Raw genomic sequence first — 24,110 nt, forward strand, 5'->3', positions numbered from 1 at the left:
GAAATGATGTAGATGGTTATATATATATGAGAAGAACTTACGTGATAAAGAAAGAAAAATAAGTATAGGTGGAATAAAAGGTAAAATAAAATATTATTATTTTCTTTCAAACTAGCTACGTTCTGGTTTTGTTATCTTAGGTAATGGTAAATAGTCTCTATTTTCACTTTCAATTTGTTTTTTTTTACTTTCTTCCTTCATTCTCTCCCTGTATTTATTCTCCGCTGCCAAACATTGCGTATGCTTGGTTTTGTTTTGAACATTGAAGGAAGAAAGAAACCGAAAAAAGACAAGACAACGAAGCAATCAAGGCTTTCTCTCTTGGACTCTTCCTCTCTTCCACTCCTCTGTATTTACCATCATCTTCATTGGAGAATCCAAAACACCAACAACCTTCCTTGCTTTTTCACTCCCCAATTTCGACCGTCTCTTTTTCACTCTCTCCATTTCTGTCAAACTGTCTCTGTCACAGACTCAATAATTGAACCCAACCTACCAAACCCTTCTCAATCACCGAACAGGAAGAATCACAGTACACCTATCAAGTGCAGGGTTCTTCCACGTGCTGCCTGAAAAAAATACCAATTTTCAGGGTTTGTTCTTCGTTCACCCCAACCCTGTAGTTTTCTTCGCTATTTTGATTTTTGGGCATGCGCTGAAGCGTGCAAGTTTTGATTTTTATTTTGTCGGATCGGCATGGAACCCGAACATTCTGATTCGAACTTGCTGTTGTTTCTGCCGGACGATGTTTTCGCCGTTGTTTCTCGCTTCCTGTCGTCGAGAGACGTGTGCAATCTGTGTCTGTGTTGCAAGAGTTTGAACGCTCTTGTGGCCTCTGAGAAACTATGGCTCACGCAATGTGACGATTTGGGCATAGTGACCCACAAGGATCTTGTGGAATGGAGAAAGGGTGTGGCTTCTTACAAGGCGCTTTGTCGGTTTCTGGTGGGTGTGAAACCATTGATTGGAATATGGGTTCACCAGAATCCTGAGCTTGGGAACGTGGTGTATGTGATGCCTGGTTTCGTCTCTGTTGTTGGGTGCAGGATAATTCCCCAGGAGCTTGGTCCTTTGGGGATTGAAGAGGGTCCCATACTGTGGGCTTCTGTGTTTGAGGTTGTTAGTGATTATGATGGTTCCATGATGTTTTTTCTTCATGGGAGGGAGAAGGGGGTGAATTATGTTTATCCCGGTTCGGTCAAGCTTACAGATAAGTCCTGTAATGTACTGTTGCTTGAGGTTGAACCTGGGGGGTGTGGCAGTGTTAGTGCTTTGTTGCAGAGTAAGAGCTTTGTGCATTACTCGGGCTTGGAGTCTTCATCGTCGAGGAAGGTTTGTAGGTCAATTAGCGATGTGTCTAGTTCACAAAGGGTGGTTGGAAATGCTGAAGGGATGGTTGGTTTTGGGAAGTTAGCTTTTAGTGATAGGAGAAAGTTGCTTGAGGTTACTACTAGCCATGTTCGACAAAAGGTTCCGGATAAGATGATTGGGCCGTTGTTTCCTAGGTTGAGGGATGATGAGGAGAATTTTCAGAAGGATTTGGCGCTTTTGTGGGAAAGAAGATCACTCCTTTGTCAAATGTATAAGGCTGGTAGTGGTGAGGTTGATGAGTATAATAAGTTGAGTTCTCAAGAGGCAGTTGATCCAACCCAGTTGGAATTGGGTGATGTTAGGGCGAGATTTGACCTAAGGTCTATCTCTCATCCTCTGCCCGAGGAGGATGGTAACACCCAGTGCATCAAGAGGAAAGGTCTTAGGGGATATTTCTGGAATGGCATTAAGCAAATGCTTGGAAGATCAAATTCAATGAATGGCAATCATTCAGTTTCCAAGAAGAAGCTTATGTCAAGCGGTGAGATTAGGCATGCACGGCTTCAAGAATTCCTTAGATCGAGTGACACAGTAAGGCTAACGTTAAAAGCATCAACTGTGAAGCTATCTTCTTACCGGGCATGGCCAAATATGCACGACAGTAGGTTTGCGCTTTACAAGTTGCCATTGCGAGTTCCTAGAGATGACCAAGAATATGCTGGTTTATGGGGAGGAACTTTTGGTTGGCCTCCTGGAAAACCTTCTGAAGACAAACCTGGAAAGGCTTTGTTCTTTCTCCTGCTCTCTTATGAGGAGTTCCAGGGACAACAGCTTCTCATTGCAACCAAGATTTTGGAAGGCACACACTATGTTTTGCATCCTAATGGTTCAGCAATGTTCACAGCAAATATCAATGAACCTTCGTCCGAACCCTTTCCCTGGGATACCGATGCAGATTTGGTTCCTGTGAATGTCGACTATGCTTTTGTGGGAGAGGGTATTGCAAGTGGTTATGGGTTCAGATACCCTGGATCAAAGCCTGGTTCCCTCTTTGTTTTTCAAAATGGCATCCTTGCTTTTATGTGGAAGGAGTCAAGAGTTGTTTTGACCTTGCAAAGACTTAACTTACAAGAACTTTTGAAGAAGGGTGAAAGGGTATCTTCTCTGCCTCCGGTTACCAATTTTTCATATCTGACAAAGTCCTACTCGAATGTGTTTGCTGGCCTCCCCAGCTCTTCCAATTTTTTGTCTTCACCAAGGTTTGCCTTAACCCTGACATTTCACCTTTTATTTAAACTTTCCCCTCAATCCGGCGTATCGTATTAATTTGTGTGGTTTGCTAAAATTTTTTGGAATTTGGAATTTTTTGGACTTGTCATTTGAAGTATTGATAGGATGCCATTATACTTCCTTGTTTTCTGAGTATCATTCTTAAAGTTGGTAAATTTAATATACTAATACCTGTCATCTGTTCTATTGTTATTATATTGATCTTGAAAAAGGACTTGTGCTGAAATTTTATTAAATTTATGTTGGCTTTTGGGCTTACAAGAAAATCAGAAGTCTGTTGATGATTCTGGCAAAATATTAAAAGAACTGTTGTCAACAGACTCCTTGCCTTAGTTCACTACAGGCATATATTATCCTGCTTTGGTAGCATGATAATATTGTCTAGAGTTGCGAATGGATTATCAATTCATTAGTTCGCTATTGTGGTTTTTGGATGTGACACTATTTTAAGGTGTGTTGTTGTCTTAATGTTTAATATATATGCAGTAATCTTCATAATCTAGGAAAGTTAGTAGAATAGGGATCCACAAATTACTAAAACTATTGAAGTTTAGAAACGTATCAGCGCAGCAACAATTTTGGAATCTTAGTTTATATGTCTACATCAATTCGATCAATCTGGTAAGGAAAGAATGATGTCCACAAAATCTGACGGCAGGGTCAGCACCAATATACCGTTCCCTCATTCAATGTAATGAATGCACTGTAACATTACTACTTAGTATTAGAAAAATGCAACTATTGTATCTCGATTAGAGATAGTGTCTCGCAAAACAGAAGCTAGAAGATCATTACATATCTATGCCTCTTTTGTTATAAGATCGCCCTAGCTTGGTTCACTGTTTTGTTATCTCCCTTTATAGTGCTAGAAAATCTGAGATGTATGCAATTGAAATAATTGGAAAACTGATCCTAAATGTAGTTACAATTTACCAGTTTACACCATTCCCTTTTTAACATAAATCTAAGCCTTGATTTCATGTTTCTGTACAGGAATGGACAGTAGTATTAAGGACCCTTTTGATGTGGGACCAGATCATGATTAACAATGAATATATTCTACAAGCTTCCTAGCTGTTGGTGACTGAGGGAATTACATTGCTTGTGGATGTCACAGAGTAAATTTTCCCTGCTATGATGTTTTCATGTTACTGCTTCTTGTGATTTGACAAGTAATGTATTATGAATGGCTTTTGTTGTGAGTTATCATCTCATGTTCTATAGGAATATCAGGCTGTTTATTGTGCTATATACTGAAGAATGAAATGAGGATCTTCATAGTCTTTCTCTCTACACATGATGTTGAACACCCATGGTTGCATATCCTGTCATCATGCAAAACATAATTTTACCAATTAGCTTTAAAACATTTTTTTCTTTAATTCTAATTTGTAAATTATGAAAACTAAACTGATTTCATATCAGTTTGCAGATAGCCCCAGTTTTTTTAGTTATTTTGACTGCACTGGATAACTAGTTTCACAAATTCTAATGAAATGTATTATATGAGAGCTTATTTATAATTTCACCTAAAAGTTTACCAACATTGGATGAAAGAAATTTTGATAACTCTTTCTGAAATATATTGAAAAAAAAATCATTAATATAAAGTTGTTATTGAATTCTCTGTCAATGGTCGTAGTGAGAAGCAAAACAACTTTAGTGGCTTCACCAATATAAAGATAACTCAGAAAAATGAGAAAAGGATAAATTTATGATATCTTCAATTTTTCCCGTTAATCCCAAAAAGATAAAAAAGAAAAAAAGTAGTTAGTAATTTATAAGTATTATAATTTACAGCAAAAAATTTTAAATTTCTTAAGCATTATTATTTACAGCAAAATACTATAAGCAGTTAACTAGTCATAGTTTGATAGCTTTTTTACATAAAATTTTAACTAAATTCGATTTCATGTTTTTTAAAGTAATTTTATCTGCAGAACAGAATATATTTTTGTATGGAAGTAAAATGCAATGATCCAATTATAATAGATAATTTTACCAAATAGGTTACCACATTATTTGTATCAAGAGCACAATTCAAATAGTATAATATTATGTCATGTAAAATCCTCAATTACAAAGTATATTTATATAAACATATACGCTATAGACTATACACTAGCTCCACACACTCTAATGTATTATTTTATGTGAAATATACTATCATCCCAAATGGATAGCTACAACCAAACACTAAGATAGAATGAATTTAAATCATATTACTTCCAAATTAACATCAACATATGAGAATCATTCATCCTTTCATAAATCACATATCATACTCAAATATCAAATGTCTAAAGCATTTCATAGTAAGAAAGTCCTCAAGGCTCATTTATACACGATAAAGACACCTAACTCTACTTATGGGGATAAATGTACTAAAAAGAATCTCATATCATTCACTTGTACTAAATCATCCACTTCTGCCTCCCAAGAGTTATAGTTATATCATGGTCGGACCACATCCCAAACAAAGAGTATGACAATGTAAATTCCATATTTGGGAGTCTGATATCTTATAGAAGCTTTAGGTAAGAAAATCATTTGATTCTCACAACTAAGCATCTTTCTCTATATGAGTCCAACATTAATCTTATTGCAGACTCTATCATTAATACACTTCGCATAACACTATATAATAGTATTTTTATCCTAGGAATCACTACATTCTAATTTCATATAATTCATACTAAATCACACCACATAATACATGAATTAAATACTATATTCACAAGATCATGAATGTATATTCTCGCTCAGCGACCCACTAGAATGATACTCATCCATTAACTACATCACTCATCCAATAAAAATATATCACTAATACTCTCTATTTTCACACAAAAATTATCACTCGGTGAAGTGTAGGCTCATCCAACAAGAAAGTACAGGAACTAAAATCCTCAAAATATGTCTAGTGAAAATCCTCTCGTCTAGTGAGTTGAGTACACACCTTGCTCTTGGGTTTTTTTTTGTTCAACCATTCTTTTACTTGTCCAGTGAACCTTGAAAGGGAACCATAAATCTTGGGATGAGTATCTTCCCTACGTTGAATTTGCTTACAATAAGCTAGTTCATAAGACTACCAAATTATCTCCTTTTGAGGTTGTTTATGGGTTTAATCCTCTCACACCTTTGGATTTGATACCTCTTCCTAGTTCTTTTGACTTTGTTCATAAAGAAGAGGTATCCAAATCTCAATTTATTAAAGAACTTAATGATAAGGTCAAAACACAAATTCAACAACAAAATAAGAGATGTGCAAAACGAAACAATAAGGGGACGAAATAATTAATCTTAAAAGAAGGGGACTTGGTTTGGTTTCACCTTAGAAAAGAAATATTTCCAAAACAAAGAAAGTTTAAACTTAGTCCTTGTGGAGATGGTCCATTTCGTGTTCTTAAGAAGATCAACAATAATGCTCATCAATTAGATCTTCGTGAGGAATATGGAGTACACACTACTTTTAACATATATGACCTTACTTCTTTGTAGGTGATGATGAAGAGGATGAACTTTTAGATTTGAGGACAAATCCTTCCTAAGAGGGAGATGATGATGAAATAGAGCCAACTAGAGGACCTTTAACAAGAGGAATGATCAAGAGGAGCTTAAAGAAGAAGCCTCAAAGGATCCCAAAGTCCTATATGTCAAGCTTGATTGGTAGCCAGAGGTCCAAGGAGAAGCCCATTCCAAAACCATGAAGCATGAAGCCTAGGAGAACAACTTACCACTACGGATTGGACTTCGCTCAATGCATTAGGGTTGGCACACAATGGCCTGCAAGCACATTCTTTCTTTTACATGTTTTCCTTGTTTGTACACGTAGATTTTTCATGTAAAACGTGTTGTATATGTGGCACATGATCCCTAAAGCATGGCTGATGATTAGCTAGGTGTGTATTCTCGTGCAAAAGTGTTGAATAGCTTGTAAATTCAGCACCCCTTTCATTGTATAATCACTTTTGATGCTTCTAGTAAAGATACTTTATTGAGATTACTCCAAACTTTTTTCTCCTTCAAAAGTCACGGCCAAAGAGAGAGTGCAACCTCCTCTAGCGACCTTTCCTAGCTAGGCATCCTACTAGGAATCGAAATCACACCATATACCAACCGATGATAAATAGGCCACATAAGGATTTGCGAATGTTGTTTTAGGCCATATAAGGATTTGCGAAGACGACATACCAACCTAGAATACTCCTCACATAAGAAAAAAATCTTGGAGGTTGCTCCATATAAATCTCTTCTTCCAAATCTCCGTTAAGGAATGCATTTTTGACATCCAGACCTCTATATCAAATGGTATGTCGTCTTCAAAAATTTTATATTTTTGGTTTAGTTTATATTTCTTTTATTATAATTAAAAAAATTTTGGATTGGTACGTCGTATTCCCAAATTTTTATATGATGTATAATAGTCTCTTAGGATATAGTTTGGAAAATTTAGCAGCGTTGTTCAATAATTTAGTATGATGTGGTGTAAGACAGATCATTTAGTCTTTCAATCAGAGATGTTGGTCGAATGAAATAGCAGAACAATGGAATGGAAGCAAAAATGTTTAATGAAATGGCAAGGAAAGCTCTCGGTGAGTGGATAATAAAAAATATAAAAAAAATTCAATTGATAAAGAGGTCAGTGTTGGTGAGTTGACATCGCTATAAATAAACGAACAAATGTCCTCTTTGCCACTAGAGAAAAAGTATCACCATAATCTAACCCAAATATTTGTGTGTAACCTTTGACCACAAGACGAGCTTTTAGGCGATCAATAGTTCCATCAGGACCAACTTTGATAGCAAAAACCACTTGCAACCAACAACAGATTTTCCATACAGTAATGAGACAAGCTCCCAAGTTTCACTACTATAAAGAGCACTTAGTTCATCTAGCATGGCCTAACGCCAACCAAGATGGGCTAAGGCATTAATAACTGATTTTGGGATGGTCACAGAAGAAATAGACGAAAGGCAAATATAAAAAGATGAAGACAACCTATGATAACTTAAAGCAAGATAATGTGGAGAGGTATTATGAGTAGAAAGTATACCTTTTCGGAGGACAATTGGAAGGGTAGACTCAATTGTTGGAGCCGAAGGAGACAAGGCAGTTGGCACTTCAATTGAGTCACTTAGTGGTTGTTGAGAAACACCTGGTGAACTAGGCACAATTGGAGGAGCACAAAAAATAGAAATATTGATAGTATTAGAAGGAGACATATCAGAAGAAGAATGATCATTAAAATAAAAGGAAGACTCATTGAAGGTGATATTTGCAGTTATAAAATAACGATCAAGAGAAGGAGAAAAACACTTGTATCCTTTTTTTGATTTAGTAAAGCCTAAAAAACACATTTGTTTGATTGAGAAGCTAACTTATCAAGACTAGAACTAAAATTATTAACAAAACTGTAGACCCAAAAACTTTTAGAGGTAAGGGTGAAGGGGTTCATGAGGAAATAAGATAGAATGAGGTATTTTATTATCTAAAATAGAAGAGGGCATGCGATTAATGAGATAAAATGCAGTAAGAATAGCATCACCCCAAAAATATTGAAGAATGTTACCATGAATTAAAATAGTACGAGTTATTTCAATTAGATGTCTATTTTTGTGCTCAACCACCCCATTTTGTTGAGGTGTATAAGCACATGAAGTTTGGTGGAAAATACCATGAGAAGCCATAAATTGTTGAAAAGAGTGGGAAAGATATTCACGACCATTATCATTATGCAAAATTTGAATAGAAACATTAAACTGAGTTTTAATTTCATTATAAAAGATTTGAAAAAGATACAATAACTCAGAACGATTTTTCATTAGAAATAGTCAGGTGAATCTAGAATAATCATCAATAAAAGTAACAAAATATTGAAAACCTAAATTAGACTTAACATGACTAGGTCTCCAAATGTCAGAATGGACTAAGGCAAAAGGGAACGAAGCACGTGTTGAGACATTACGAGGAAAGGAAATACGAATGTGTTTTCCTAATTGACACGACTTATAAACCAAATTGGGCAACTTGGATAAGATAGGAACAAGTTGTTGCAATTTGGCAAGACTGGGATGACCTAACTGAGCATGAAGAAGAGATGGAGACTCCATAACTGCACCAATATGTGTAGAGGGACGAAGATGATAAAGACTATGAGACTCATATCTGATGTCAATCACCTGTCTCGAACTCCGGTCTTATAACTAAACAAAATCTTTGTTAAAAGAAATATAACAATTAAGAGAACAAGTTAGACAACTAACATATAATAAGTTAAAGGGAGACCTAGGGACATAAAGAACATTATCAATGGATAAAAAAGGAAAAATGTTAACATTCCCAACACCATGAGCAAAAACTCTAGATCCATCAACCATTGTAATAGAAGATAAAGGATTCAGAGAGGACAAAGAGGAAAACAAAGATTTGTTACCAGTAATGTGATTTGTGGCTCCCGAGTCAAGAATCCAAGAGCCTAGAGAAGAAGATGGACTCAGACAATAAAAGATATACATGTGTGTGCTATAGATGCAGTGAAACTAGAAGGTTGTTGATCCTTATACCATTTGATAATAATAGAGTCATCAGTAATATCAAATGAAGAAGGATTCCCAGTAGGTGATTGTGACGGAGAAGCAGTCTGAACAATAACAGCAGATCTAGGAGGACGACCATGTAATGCATAACACTTGTCAATCATGTGGCCTAGCTTGCCACAATGGTTACACTTGAGACGTCATTTTCCTGGTTTACGAGAGTGATTGCGATCATGACGTTGAGATGCCAACATAGAGAAAACATATGTATCATTGATGGGTTTACTAGGTACATGCAAAAGAGTGAAAAAAGTAGAAGTCAAACTAGGAACAACAGGTAAACCCAAAATCTGATCACGAATATGAGAATACTCATCAACAAGGCCATGAAATGCTAGTAGCATGAAAAACTTTGACCGTTGCTCTATTTATTTGGCAGGAGTAGAGGCAGGAGGCAATAATTCATTAAATTCATGAAAAATAACATGAATTTTACCCATATAATCAGTCATAGAATCCTGATGCCGAGGAGCAAGAACATTGAGAAGATCATGACAAACACCATAAATACATTTGAGTATCATTGGTGTATAATAAATTAGCGTGTTCCTAGATTTCAAAACATGTTTCATAGGAATGAAAAATTTGTTTTAAAGAGGAATGAAGGGTACCCTTGAGAACAATGCATAACTAAGCATCAAATTTCAACCAATGGGTAACTGCAGCGGAATCAATAGTTGTCACGTTCTGGAGATATCAAGAGTTCGTCAATTCAAGTGATAAATTAACATATTTTCACTAAGTCTTTACAGGGACCGAGAATTTATTATATTTGTAACAAGCTTGGTACATACGAGTTATATGCATGAACTTTAGGGAGAGTGTTAGATAAATTATCTTTATTTTATATTTATCTTTTATCTTTAGTTAGTTTGTTATTATTTCTTATTTATATTTTGAGCTTAGCCCATATTTCTTCTATTATAAATAGAGGGCCCTATGTGTATATTCAACACAAGAGAGATTAATCCCATATATAGTTTTTCACTATATTAACATGGTACCAGAGCTATGGTTAGAGTCTATCCTAGCGATATTTATTGTTTGTTGGGCATGTTGTTCCACCCGTTATCGGGCCGTTATCGAACCACCTATTAATGTCTAGTCTCATGCTCGAGATGATGTCTACACCTCGGCGTGAGGGGATGTGTTGGAAGTCTCACATCCACTAGAGATAAGACCAATTTAAATTATACAAGTGGATGCAAATCTTACCTTAAAAATCATTTTTATGGATTGAGTTAGGCTTAAAGTTCATTCTTAACCATTTGAAAAAGTAAGAATTAGAAATTTCTTCTATTGAAATTAATACCTCTTTTCTATAATTTCTTTTTTACTCAAATGTTGGTTGAAGCATCATCTACTTTATTAAGATTTAAAACAACAATATTTTATTGTAATAATCTTAACATTTGTTTTCCAATAAATGTTTGAGAAAGTTTCTTTCATATTAAAGTTAGATAGTTTTTATTTTTCGAATTATATCATTCAGATGGTTTTATTCTATGGTAAAAAAAATATTTAACAGCTAACATTAATCAAGATTTTTAGTTGATGTTAACAATGTTTTAAGTATAATGTCAAACAAAATTTACTCAATGTGTGTGTAAACTAAAATTGTTTTTAATGAATGTCAGTATAAGCTTTTTAACCTATATCAATCAAAAGTTATTTCCTTTTAGAACATTAATTAATATTATTTAAAAATTTCATAATCAATATTGAGAATATTACTTCTTGGCTGATGATCACTATATTGTTACTCTGGACAATTATTATTTTTCGTTCAGTTAAAATTTTATGAATTTATATAAAAGAAAATTACTTTTCATTATCTATATGTATATATAAAAGATTTTTTTTAATGTTCATATTTATTTTTCAATTTTATCATTTAAATACAAATTTTTAACTAAACTTATTATTTTATTAATTTTACTTTTTTAGTAGTCGTTTCTCTTTATTTAACATTTTTGAAAACTTAACATTTTTTAAATTGTAAAACTATTTACAATGTAAAATAGAATTACAAAAGTTATTTTAATTTTATAATTATAATAATAATAATTTTATTATTTTGTATTATCTTAATATATAATAATATATATATATATATATATATATATATATATATTATTTTGTACAATATCAATGTTATTATTTCACTTTGATATTGTTTAGGAAAACTTTTAATTCATGTCAATGAATAATTATAACACCATTTAATAATGTAAAATTACTAAATAAAATATTATAATACGATAATCAATAAACGAAGAAGACTAACATATAATTGTTATAGTAAAGTCATTTATATAAATATGTATTATATATAGATAGCCATGTTACTAAACTAACATAAGTAGAATTCTGTCAAAGAAAAAGGATTATACAAAACAAGACTATCTTAAAACTATGATGTTGCATCATCTCGTCTTATATTACATCAATTGCAACATCTTACTACGTTTACACTATTAAGGAGATCATTACAAACAAAAAGAACAAATAGACAAAACAAACACAAAAGAAAAAATAAGCTAATGTGAAAAAGAGAAATCATAAAATAGTTTAGAGATATTATTACATATAAATCATTCATAACCACAAACATATCACATACAAAAGACTCATATAGACTCGACAATCGAGATACATGTAATGATATCAAACTTTGGCAAGTTATGCACTTGTAGTGATTTTTACTACTCTGCATAGTCATTACCAATGATTTTCACCCTATCACATCCATTAACATCTTTGACCAACGTAAAGCCCTTAGAGTAGGACCTCATACATCTCTCACCACTTACCCCATCATTCTCTATTTGAGATTGGCTGGCTATTAGAGTGATAGGATAACTCCTAATATGAAATCCACCAAATACATTATTTTAACCACTACTAATCTTCTTTGGATTAGTACTAACCATGATCAAATTACATTATAAACCAATCATCATTTTAACATCCACAAAATTACACACATTTAAACATATCATAAGAGACATATGAAAATGTTAGTTAAACTCTGATGCTTTCGCTTAGTGAGAATATCTACTTGCTTGACGAGTAGTGCCTGAAAGCATACTTGCCCAGTGACCAGATAGCCCATCTAATGAGAGTATCACTAAAATTTATAAACATAAATTCTCACAAAAGTTGCCCAAAGAGACTTTTCTCTCCCAATTATTGTCAAGTTAGTGAATTCTCTGACTTTGGTTGCATCTAATGACATTATTCTTACCTAAAGACCACCAAGTCAATAACTATCTAACTTTAACCTTGCTCAGTAAGTATATTCTCGCCTATCGACTATCAAGTCATATAGCTCTTTGACTTTGGTTCCGCCTAACAAGATTATTCTCGTCCAATAACCACCAAGTCAGTAGGTCTCTAACTTTAACATTGCCCGAGTATGAATAATTTTGTAGAACATAATTCTACAAATTTATGTCATTCCAACCCTACAATTCAGTCCAACAACAATCACAAAAGCCAAAACATACCAACTATCAAGTTATACACAACTCACTAACTCAATTAATCTCAATTGCAATATCAACCATACAACATACCAAATTTCAAAGTACAATTCATGTGAACCAAATTGAATCCTAACTCAACTCCACCCATCATATTTCATCAGATCACACAAATCAAATATCATACAATCATTATGTACGACTCGAGAAACATGTAGTAATTAGGGAATAAAGTGGTTTTGAGACTTTAGTATTATTGTTTGATAATTGGTGTTTAATGTTTAGATGTTTCTTAGAATTATAATTGTTATGTTAATTATTTAGTGTTATTATTGATAAAGTGCAATACATGTTTGTATGTTATTAATTTGGTGATTTGTGTGTGTGTGGCATTACCATTGTGATGTGTTGGTTTGTTGTTAAAAATGTTGTTTAAGAATGAATGGATGAGGGTTCAATTCTTAGGGAGAAGAGTTTAATAGAAATTTAGATTTTAATTGTATTTTTGGCCTAGGGGCAAAAGGTTCTTTTTATCTTTATTAAATGGTGTAAAAATTATCTTAAGGGGTAGAAAGTAAAAGGACACAAATAATAGAAAATCTAAAACGTAAATGGGAGATTATGTAAATCTTATGAGGATTTAGTAGTTATTGATATTTTAAAAAGTAGTTGAAATAAAATAGGAGAAAAAATCTTGGTGGATTTTTAGAGATTAAGTGATAGATTTTATTAAAACCAAAAAGATAGAGATAGAGGGAAAAGAGATAAAAAAGGATAAGAAGAAAAAGGTGTTGCACATTGGTACCCTAATTCTGAAATGAAAAAGAGAGAAATAGGGAGAGAGAGGCATTTCTCGGAGAGAAAAGGAAGAGCTATAGAAAACCTTAGTACAAGGAAAGATTTGTGGTGTTTTGGAGTTGTAGATAAAGCCTTAGGTTTGACTAAGGTATGGGGAAGCTTACCTTTGTTTGCTTGTTGTTGTATGTTATATGTTCTTGATTATCTTGATTGATAATCCTTGTTTTGATGCATGTTGCACATGATTTTGGTTATAGTTATATGTGGTTTTTGTTGTGTAGGGTTTGTGTATGCATGTGGATATGGTTTATGTAATATTTGTGTTGGGTTTTTCCTATGAAAGTATGTATGGTTTTGTTGGATTGTCCCATAATAGGTATTGATGCAAAGGGGGAACAAAGCTATGATGCTTGGGGGTTTACCATCCAAATATATGTTATAAAGATGCTATGCTATGATAATCTGTATGTAGAATATTGGGTTGTTTTGGTTATAATCTGCGTAATGATGGGTTTTGGATGATTCAAGTGATGTAATGAATGTATTAGGGTCTGTTCATAAGGGTATATGAGGTCTGAATACATGCATAATGTGTTGGTGTTTGCTCGTGGTTTAGAGTTGATGTATGTGTGTTTTGAACACTTGAATTATGTCCAGAATGTGTTTCGATTTGGCAATAATCGATTATTACTAGTTATAATCAATTATTTGCGCATTAGTTTGGAGTTTTGTTTCGAGAATAATCGATTATATGAGATTTTGGATGGTATTGTGGATGCTCATGTTAGGGTTAATAATGATGGTGGTACATGTGTTAATGATCGTAATGCTTCGGAGAATGTTATGTTGATAGTGATGGTATCACGTGGTGTAGTTAGCATAGGTGCTAATGAATAGATAAACCGGTAGTCTAGGCTTAGCATCGTGGATTAAGAATCAAGTAATTTATTATGATTGAATTGTTATGTTAAAGGATTAAAACTCTATTGTTACTATTGTGTATGAGGTGATTGTTTATGGTTATAATTCGTATGTTTATAACTTGTTATTATAATTGTTTATTGGTAGCTTACCCCATACATTTTTGTGTTGTGTGTTTATAAGATCATATAATGTATCATACGTGAATAGATGATGTTGCAGATGCTGCTGAGGCATGATAAAATCGAGATATGATGGGGGAACAAACTTGAGACTTTTATTTAAAGTTATTTCATTCATTATTTTCCTTATCTTGAATAATGTAATTGGACAAGTCTTTTGGAACTCATATGCTTTGAATAAAGTATGCATGCTTAAATGATAAGGTTTTGAAAAATACATTTCCATGCTATGATAGAAAGTTGAAATTTTTGGGTTTTTGAATAATCTGTGACACCCTAAAATTTGGGGCGTTACACATGCAATTAGTAATTACAAGTTGTCTATCACAATGCAATTAACTTCCCTTGCTTGAAAGACAAACCAAATTGTTCAAAAATCTTATAAACATCTCCAAATGCATAGAAAGCTCTTTTTACCCCTATGAACAACACAAACATGATCAAGACACACCATTATGATTAATGATTAACAAAGACTTTTATAGAAGACTCATACACAACATGCAAACCAAGATTGTCCACGTGCACAAAAAGAACATACCAATCAAGAAAAGGGACAGAAAACCAACTTACTCTATTTGAGAAATTTATCCGACAGAAGTGGAGAGTTTACCTCAAGAATTACCCTAGTAATCTCCGATCTTCAAACATATGAACTTACGGTGAAAAATCCTAAAAAGAAGAGAAAAAATTTTAGAAGAAAAAAGTTTAAAAATAACATGCTTTTAAAATAATAAAACTCGTTTATAAGTGTTCAATTTATGTACACGATTTTATAGACTCTCACAGTAATCGAAAAAAATTTAGACAATTCCAATAAAAATCTTTAAAAAATTTCATATAAAACAATATAAACTAATATTCACTAAAAATGTATTAAATATTAATATTTTAAAATTTAAATAATGATTTAAATTTTACATAAATTTTTATAATTGAAATGTTTTGTAAGCGAGAATTTAATATTTAAAATTAACAAATTTGAAATATTTAATCTAGATAAAACATTTTAAAAACAAAATAATTACAAATAATATCAACTTAAATTTAGTATAAGTAAATATTTTTAAAATTTTTATAAATTCTTACCACCTAGAAGTTAAAGTTGTTATCATTAACATTTGGTTTGCTTAAAAACTTTTTTATGCAGGTATTTTAATTGTAATACATGTTACAATTTTCAAAATATTTATTGATTATAAACTAAAATTATATAAAATAAATATTTATTGTGCATAATACGAAATCTAAAATATTTGTTATTCCTGTAATAATTCACACACATAATTTTGTTTGCATATAATTTTTCTAATATAGTTAAAGTTTGGTTTTCATGGTCGAAAAATAAAATAAAAGATTAGTATATTTTGTCTTAATTTTTCTAATACGGTTAAAAGTTTGGTTTTCATGGTGGAAGAATAAAAATGATTAGCACTTTATCTTGACAGAACAAATGACCAACAATAAACAATTAATTACTATTGTTATTTATTTTATATTTTTTCCCGCTAACCCAGAATCATTCTGAAGAAACTTTCCCGTTCATTTGAACTTCAAAATGTGACCTCCCTCGCCGGAGCTCGCACTAGCTGGTAACACTTATTCATCGGGGCGTAACCGCCGAAACCCTAATATTCTTTTCACGAACCAACCCGTGGGTGAGCGCAGCATGAACGTTCTGAACGTGGCGGAGAAGCCCTCTGTGGCGAAGTCCGTCTCCACCATCCTCTCCCGGAACCAGGGCATGAGAATGCGGGAGGGGCGTTCCCGCTACAATAAGATCTTTGAGTTCAACTACACCATTCGAGGCCAACCCTGCCACATGCTCTTCACCTCCGTCACCGGCCATCTCATGGAGCTCGAGTTCGACGAGCGTTACCGCAAGTGGCACGCGTGTAATCCCGCCGACCTCTTCCGCGCCCCTGTCCATAAATCCGTCCCGGAGGTTCGCATCGAAGAACAGCGTTGCTCTTTATCTCTCTATGTTTTGTGTGTTTAATTTTCCGTTGCAATTTGTTTGCGTTGTTTACCCTAGGACAAAAAGGATATCAAGAGGACGCTGGAGGAGGAAGCGAGGAGGTGCCAGTGGCTTGTTTTGTGGCTCGATTGCGATAGAGAGGGTGAGAACATTGCGTTTGAAGTGATTGACGTCTGTACTGCGGTGAATCCTCATCTTACTATAAAACGGGCTCGGTTTTCTGCATTGATTGAGAGGTTCAGCTTTGCTTTGTGTCCTGTTGTAGTGGTTGTTTTTTTCTTTTATTTTTGTTGTTTGATTGCTGCTGCTTTTCATAGAGAGATCCATCATTCTGTTCAGAATCTTGAGGAGCCCAAGAAAAGTCTTGCTGATGCCGTCGATGCTAGGCAGGTGAATAGTCACTCTTTTCTGACTTAGAAGGAGCTGATTTTATCGTGGATATGTTTGTTTCAAATTAAAACTAGGGTTTGACGCTATTGTCTTTTTGTTTTATATATTAACTATTACACGATTTTTCTATTTTGTGGGTGGTGAGGATGATTGTCTAGCTTTTTTTTGTAGGAAATAGATCTCCGTATAGGCGCTTCTTTCACGAGGTTCCAGACCATGTTGATGAAAGATGCTTTTGCCATTGACACTGCTACAGATGGCAGAAATCTTGTCCTAAGTTACGGCCCTTGCCAGGTATGCTTCTATTGAAAATAGCACCGAGATTTTTGTGCTTAAAACGTTATTGATTCGTATTGTGAATTTTAGCTGTATTTTTTTTACTACAGTTTCCTACACTTGGATTTGTCGTGGAAAGATATTGGGAGATACAAGCACATGAGCCAGAAGAGTTTTGGTCTATCAACTGCGCTCATGATTCGGATGGACGCATTGCTAAGTTCAGCTGGATGTAAGATACGAAAGCTTTAAGGTTTTGATATATTCATGGTTCTTGTTGTTTCACTGACTGCAGGCTAAGATTTAATCTAAAATCCATTTGGCAGGCGGGGGCACTTGTTTGATTATACATGTGCAGTTATAATATATGAGATGTGTGTTGAGGAACTGACAGCAACAGTGAGTCTTTTTTAAAACATCTGGTGGGGCATATGCTGAATGCAGAGTAATTCTTTCATTACACGTATTGATTACCTTTCAGGTGACAAACGTTAGACTACAGGAAAAACTGAAATATCCTCCACATCCTTTGAATACCATTGAGCTTGAAAAACGTGCTTCAAGATACTTCAGGATGAGTTCTGAGCACACAATGAAGGTGACCGGAGATTACCATTTGTTTGTGTGCTTTCAAGCTGTCAGCTTTATAAAAAATGATTTGTAATAAGTAGTAATTATTGTGTATAAAAGAAGAAACCGTATACTTCTAGATGATGCCAAGTAAAACATAAAAGACTTTCACATCAGTGGGAAGAAGTTTAACTATCAAACATTTTATCCATAATTCTCTATACATATCATCATATGTGTATTTATGTGTGCATGCTATGCCATTCAAAGGCATGTGTTGTTTGCTAGTATTCCTAAAAGCTTTTGTGCTGGTGTCATTGTTATCTGGAGTTCTGAATAATATCTCACCATTTATGTGTATGTCTGATTGTATAGTGACGTCGATGAATTAAAAGATTTACATAAACAACTATTTTGTAGACAAGTTCAAAGTGGCAAATACTTGTTATTTTATTCCCAATTCTATTTTTGCATAGATTTACAGATTTTATATTTTTATATGCAACTATGCTTACAACTTATTTAAATATTTATAGGTGGCGGAAGAACTTTACCAAGCTGGTTTCATCAGTTATCCCCGTACAGAGACTGATAGCTTTTCTTCAAGGACTGACTTGCATGTGGGTTGGCTTTTCATCTATCTAAACATGAATAATTATCACAGTTGTGGTCTACTGGATAGTCGGGCTTCAAAGATACACGAATTTTGCTAATTTGCATGTGATAATACTTGAGATTAAACAGAAAATATATTTCTAGAGGGCTTAGTTGATCCCTTTCACAATCTTCTATTTATAATAAAGAACTGATACAAGAGTACATGGAAGATTAAGGGACTGCTCTAGACACTTAGGTGCAGAACTAGGTACTACTATAGATACAACTCATAAAAGCTAGCACACTACACCCTAAGTAGGCTTAATGATGATATATAGATGTAGTTATCCTAACAATAATCAACCTGAATTGTGATTTTAGAAGCTACTATAGATACAACTCATAAAAGCTAGCACACTACACCCTAAGTAGGCTTAATGATGATATATAGATGTAATTATCCTAACAATAATCAACCTGAATTGTGAATTTAGAAGGGGAGGCCTTCACTTTTACGGTTATGGAGAACATGCTATTTGGCATGGATGCTGTTTGATTCTTTTTTATTTTTGTAAGAAAATATTGTATGCATCACTTGAGAATTTTAATTGTTTTACATAGATGTAGTTATATGCATGTTTTTTGGTGTCTTATAATACACAAAAAGGAAAGGGGCTTAGTGTTGACATTTTGGCATAGATTGAACCATGGAGGAAATTAAACATAGTATACTTGAGAAAGATACAAAGGAATTAGAATGAATTTGAGAGTGTTTCCCTCTCTTAGGATTTCATATTTATAATCATTTTGGATACATTAGATACAATGTATAGAGTGAAGAGAGGAGAATTCCAAGAGATACATTTAGGATCTAGGTTTAGCATAAAGCACACATTATCTTATAATAACTCCTTTTTGAGACTATTTATTCTAATACCTCCTCTAGCTGGATCATACAAATTGTACGTGCCAAGCTTAAAACAAATAAATTCAGTCCGAGGACCTCTTAAGGATTTTATTAAAACATATTTAAGTTGATTATTTGATCTGACAAACTCAATGCAAATTTTGTTGGACAACAACTTTTCTCGAATTAAATGACAATCAATTTCAATGTATTTGGTTCTCTCATGGAATATGGATTGGAAGCAATGTGGAGAACAACTTGATTATCACAATACATCGTCAGGTTGAATGTCACAAAAACCTAATTCTTGTAGGAATTGTTTTACCCATATGAGCTCACGAGTAAGGGATGCCATTGTTGTATACTCATTGCTTTATGCTCAACTTCAATAGATGATTTGACAACAACATTTTGCTTATTTCTTTTCAACGAGATAATATTTCTTCCAAAAAGAACACAATATCTAGTAGTAAAGCGTTTATCCAAAGGAAAACTAGCTCAATCAACATCACTATCCAAAAATTTGGGTATTCCCTTTATTTTTATAAAGTAGTGTTAGGTTCCTAGATAGAGGAACCCAAGAACACCACTACAAAGCACCTAAAGTCATTGAAAAGATCTTGTATTATTGATTCTAGGCACAAAGAACAACAAGAATGCCTCCAAGGGACAATGTTCCCTTCACATAGGATGCCAATGATCCTGTCAACAATTTTCTGAAACATCTAAAACATCCCCGACCATTAGGTTTCTTGGTGACAAGGAACTTATATTCTATCTCAAAATGAACAATCTCAACTGATAAATGAATCCTCATTGTGATGAAAACAACTTTATTGAAGGGAAAACACTGAAAACAATCAACTGCAATAAAGGAAAAATATTCCCTTTCATAGGACAAACCTTGTTTTTCTAATAAAACACTCAATAACCACCCAAATACATGCCCCCCTCCTTAAAAGACATAGATGAAATAGAACATCAAAGGAAACTGTCAACTATCAATGGAAACTACGCATAGTTGCTATTAAACTCCTGCTAACTCCCCTAACTACCACTTTTTAACTTCTATGTTTATTTTTCCTAACGTTAACCTTCCAAGACCTATCACCTACCTACAAAGACCCCCCTACTATATAAAGGAAGTCTCACTCAAACTAACAACTAATTTTTAATCTATTTCCTCTTGTCATACACATTATATCCTATCATTACACGCTGCTACAGAACAACTTTGTCCTCAAGGTTGGAACAGTGAAGCTTGATCCCATGGCTCATTTTCATCAATGTGTTATCATAGGAAGGGAACCCAATTCAGGTTTGGAGGCTTGGGTGGTGGTTGATATGAGAGAATTGTTGACTCATTCTGTTCCATTAATGATACGAACTGCTTCAAACCAAAAGACCTGGAAAACCAATGACTTTTTGCCAACTCAAATTCTATAGCATATCTTCCCGACAATTTCCGTTTTCTCATTTCTACTTCTAGATCTTCCAAAATTACTTGGCCATCCCCATACCTATCCAACTCCTCAAAGTACCTCCTCCCTTCAGCTTCTGTGTATCTAAAAAAATCTTGCACCAAAATGAGTTTCTTCTTATCAGGATGGTCTTTAGAAGTTTTTCCTAGTTGTGGTAATAGTTCAACCAGTTCTGTTAATGAAATTGTGAACTTCTTGCAAGAACTCGGCTTATCTTCATCACACACTTTATGACACTTCTTCACCTCCTAGATCTGAAATTCACTACCTTCCCGGACAATCAGCAAACACCCTTGACCTTGTTCTTTGGCCCTGCCAAATAATGCTCAAGATCCTTCGCCTCCTTCCAAAATCCCTCTTCCAGTGGCAACAACGATTCATTCACAACCTGAACGAAATCTAGATATTGAACCTTGGACTTCACCGGTGAAAGGGTCTTTTGGAACCTTGCTTCACTTTATTTCTTTCCTTCCTTGAGAAAATCATAATCATCCTCTTTCTCAGCAGTCGTACTCATATTTCCCTTTTTATTTCCTTTCATGACAAATTTCTCACTTCCTTCCACCTGAGCCCCTGATAGGATGTAATATGATAGGTTATAATGGGTAATAGGTGCAGGACAGAGAAAACAGTTTAGGAATTAATTGTTGTTGGGTAGTTAGAAGAGGGTTGCCTTTATAAGAAGGCAAGGGGGGTCTGGTAGAGGAGAGACTTTTGATATTTAGTGTATTGACAGGAGGTTGTTCCTGTGGAAGGGAGAGTGCTCCCTTGGGTAAAGATTGTAAAAACTTCATTCTTTGATTACAAAAGCAATATACATTCATATTCTTTCTTTTGTGTGTGAGTGGGTACTGTGAGGAGTGAAAGATTGGTTACTCCCTCTTTCTTGATGTCTAGCAAACTATCTTGCACAACATTTTTAAACATTGAATGAGTTTATTTTCAAAACTGATGCTTTTGCTTGATGCTTTTGTTGATCATGTTAGCTCATCCTTTTATTTTGGTGGATAGAATTAGAATCTTGTGTAGCATGAGGGAATAAAGGAGTTGGTTGAAAAAAAGTGACATTGGTAGACATGTGTTACTTCTTGAGAGTAATATCAATATCTTTTTTAAGTTGAGAATAACCTAAGAAGACAACTTGATGACTCTAATTGAGAGTTTATGTAAAATTGGAGATATATCATGGGCCAAACATACACAATCAAAAACCCATGGAGCAATATGAAAGAGAGTTCTTTTGGAAATAGAATGGAGTAAGGAACTTTATTTTGAAGAGAAGACAATCTGTTAATGAGGTAAAAGGAATTCAGGATGGCATCATCCCAATATTGAACAAACATATTTGCACCAAGCAATAAGGTATGAGTAGTTTCAATCATATGTCTATTTTTCCTTATTGTTATTCCATTTTGCTTAGGTGTATAAGGACAAGTAGACTAATGCAAAATGACGTGTGAGTTTAGAAGTTTGGATAATTAAGAGGGAAAATGTCTTTTAGCATTATAGCATCTTAAGATTTTGATTAATGGTACGTTGTCGTTGAAGCTATCAAATTAATACTACTTTTCAAGGAAACTTCAGTATTGCCAAGTAGTATTCAAGAAAGTAAATAGGATTAAAGTAACCCTAAGTCGTTTCCCAATGAATACGAAATTGTTTTTCAATATTTGACTCTTATGAATGTTATGCAATGCTCAAGAATAAAAGTGAGAAACTATGCTAATGAAGTTAATGTACGAAGAATGTTTGAAGAACAAATAGGAAACTTAGAAACAATTATGATGAAATAGGCTAATTTCACTGCTTTTCCAAGATAGATTCATCATTGACTATCCACAAATCATTGTTCAATTGATTATTGTTCAAGTTTCAAATTAATTAAAGTACATTCTTAATTAATTTGAGGGCGATCATGTAGTTAACCAAAGTAGATTCTCAATCAAATGCAAAACCTTTCTAGATTATTTACAATGAATTCAACCAAAGTACATTCTCAATCAAATCCTATTGTGTTTAATCATGTCTATTTTTAAATCTCCTAACCAAATTAAAAGCTAATTAATCAAAGTAAATTCTCAATTAATTATAGTTGAAATTATTACCACCAATCAAAGTACATTCTCAAGTGATAGCAAAATTTCATTTAATCATATGAAAGTTCCTAAATTCAAAGTAGATTCTCAATCAAACCTAGAAATCCTTGAACTCATATGATTAATATGCATGTAGATTCAAACACCTTATGATGCAAAAATCATTGCTTTTAATATGATTGAGAGATGAAAGACATAAAAGAAGAATAACTCAAATCAATAATCAAAAGAAACAAATTCATTAATTCAACTTAACCTCAGAATCCATAATGAAATTACAGTGGAAAAAAATTCATTAATTCAACTTAACCTCAAAATCCATAATGAAATTACAATGGAAAAAAATTCATTAATTCAACTTAACCTCAGAATCCATAATGAAATTACAGTGGACTCTTAGAAGCCCCTCCATGAATGTAGTGAAACACATGGTAAAATAAAAGTGAGAGGAGTGGTGGATGATGGCTTCCAGTGGAGGAGTCAGAGAGAATGAATAAGTTATGATTTCTACCTCCCCTGAGCCTCTTTATATAAGCTTGATTGAGCTTGAACTCTGAATCTTCTGTTGATAAGATCTTTTATCTTATATCTAATATCTTCCAAATATTAACAAATTTAATTGGTTTTTGAGAATATTTGATAATATCTTTTCTATATTCAAAAAGATTTGGCAAATATTATCTTTTGATATTTATTGATATAGTTAAATAAGGTAATTATTTAACAATATCAAATAAAATATCTTAAGATATATTTTCTCCAAATTATCTTTTAAAATGTCTAATAGATTTAAACTTGTCCAAAATTATATTTCAACCCTTTTTATTTTATTCAAAATTGCACATAAGTCTAGAAATTTCCTCTAATTGCACTTTAGCCTTTTCTTTCTTTTCAAAATTGCAATTCAAACTTTAATTCCAGCTGTATCAACAAACATTAGACTATCCAAAATAATTCATGCAACTAAAATCACATTTTAAATTTCTTTAATTCCCAAACCCGATAAAGCCAATAATTACAAATCTTATTCAAATCAATCATTTAAGCACAATTATTCCACTAAAATTTTGAAATTAAATCTAAAATATGGGCATAAATATGCACTCATCAATTAATTTTCCAAATTGATTCTTGATTTCATTAAAGAAAGACATGAAAATTGATAGAAGTTCAGAATGATCTTTCATTAGATAAACCTAATTACATGTAGAAAAGTCATCAATAAAAG

General features: G+C 33.4%; 2 protein-coding genes across 4 annotated transcripts in view; both read left to right on the forward strand.

The window, feature by feature from the left end:
• The first annotated feature begins 233 nt into the window (after positions 1-233).
• On the forward strand, positions 234-3,894 carry LOC108331905 (F-box protein At5g39450). Its single transcript, XM_017566908.2, has 2 exons — positions 234-2,570; positions 3,595-3,894. The coding sequence occupies exons 1-2, from the start codon at positions 697-699 to the stop codon at positions 3,605-3,607; spliced, it is 1,887 nt and encodes a 628-aa protein (XP_017422397.1). The 5' UTR covers positions 234-696; the 3' UTR covers positions 3,608-3,894.
• A 12,190-nt stretch (positions 3,895-16,084) lies between these two features.
• Positions 16,085-24,110, forward strand: part of LOC108331574 (DNA topoisomerase 3-alpha) — a 44,599-nt gene continuing 36,573 nt past the window's right edge. The window contains exons 1-8 of one of the 3 annotated variants that reach the window (XM_052876375.1): positions 16,085-16,532; positions 16,623-16,801; positions 16,883-16,955; positions 17,127-17,249; positions 17,342-17,463; positions 17,558-17,630; positions 17,713-17,829; positions 18,338-18,421. In XM_052876375.1, coding sequence (XP_052732335.1) covers positions 16,257-16,532; positions 16,623-16,801; positions 16,883-16,955; positions 17,127-17,249; positions 17,342-17,463; positions 17,558-17,630; positions 17,713-17,829; positions 18,338-18,421 — 1,047 coding nt within the window. In that variant the 5' untranslated portion in view covers positions 16,085-16,256. Of the gene's footprint in view, positions 16,533-16,622; positions 16,802-16,882; positions 16,956-17,126; positions 17,250-17,341; positions 17,464-17,557; positions 17,631-17,712; positions 17,830-18,337; positions 18,422-24,110 lie in introns of those variants that run through there. The other 2 variants (XM_017566347.2, XM_017566348.2) reach the window with 2 other exon arrangements.

Source organism: Vigna angularis, chromosome 4 (genome assembly GCF_016808095.1).
Source record: "Vigna angularis cultivar LongXiaoDou No.4 chromosome 4, ASM1680809v1, whole genome shotgun sequence".
NCBI classification, from domain to species: domain Eukaryota; kingdom Viridiplantae; phylum Streptophyta; class Magnoliopsida; order Fabales; family Fabaceae; genus Vigna; species Vigna angularis.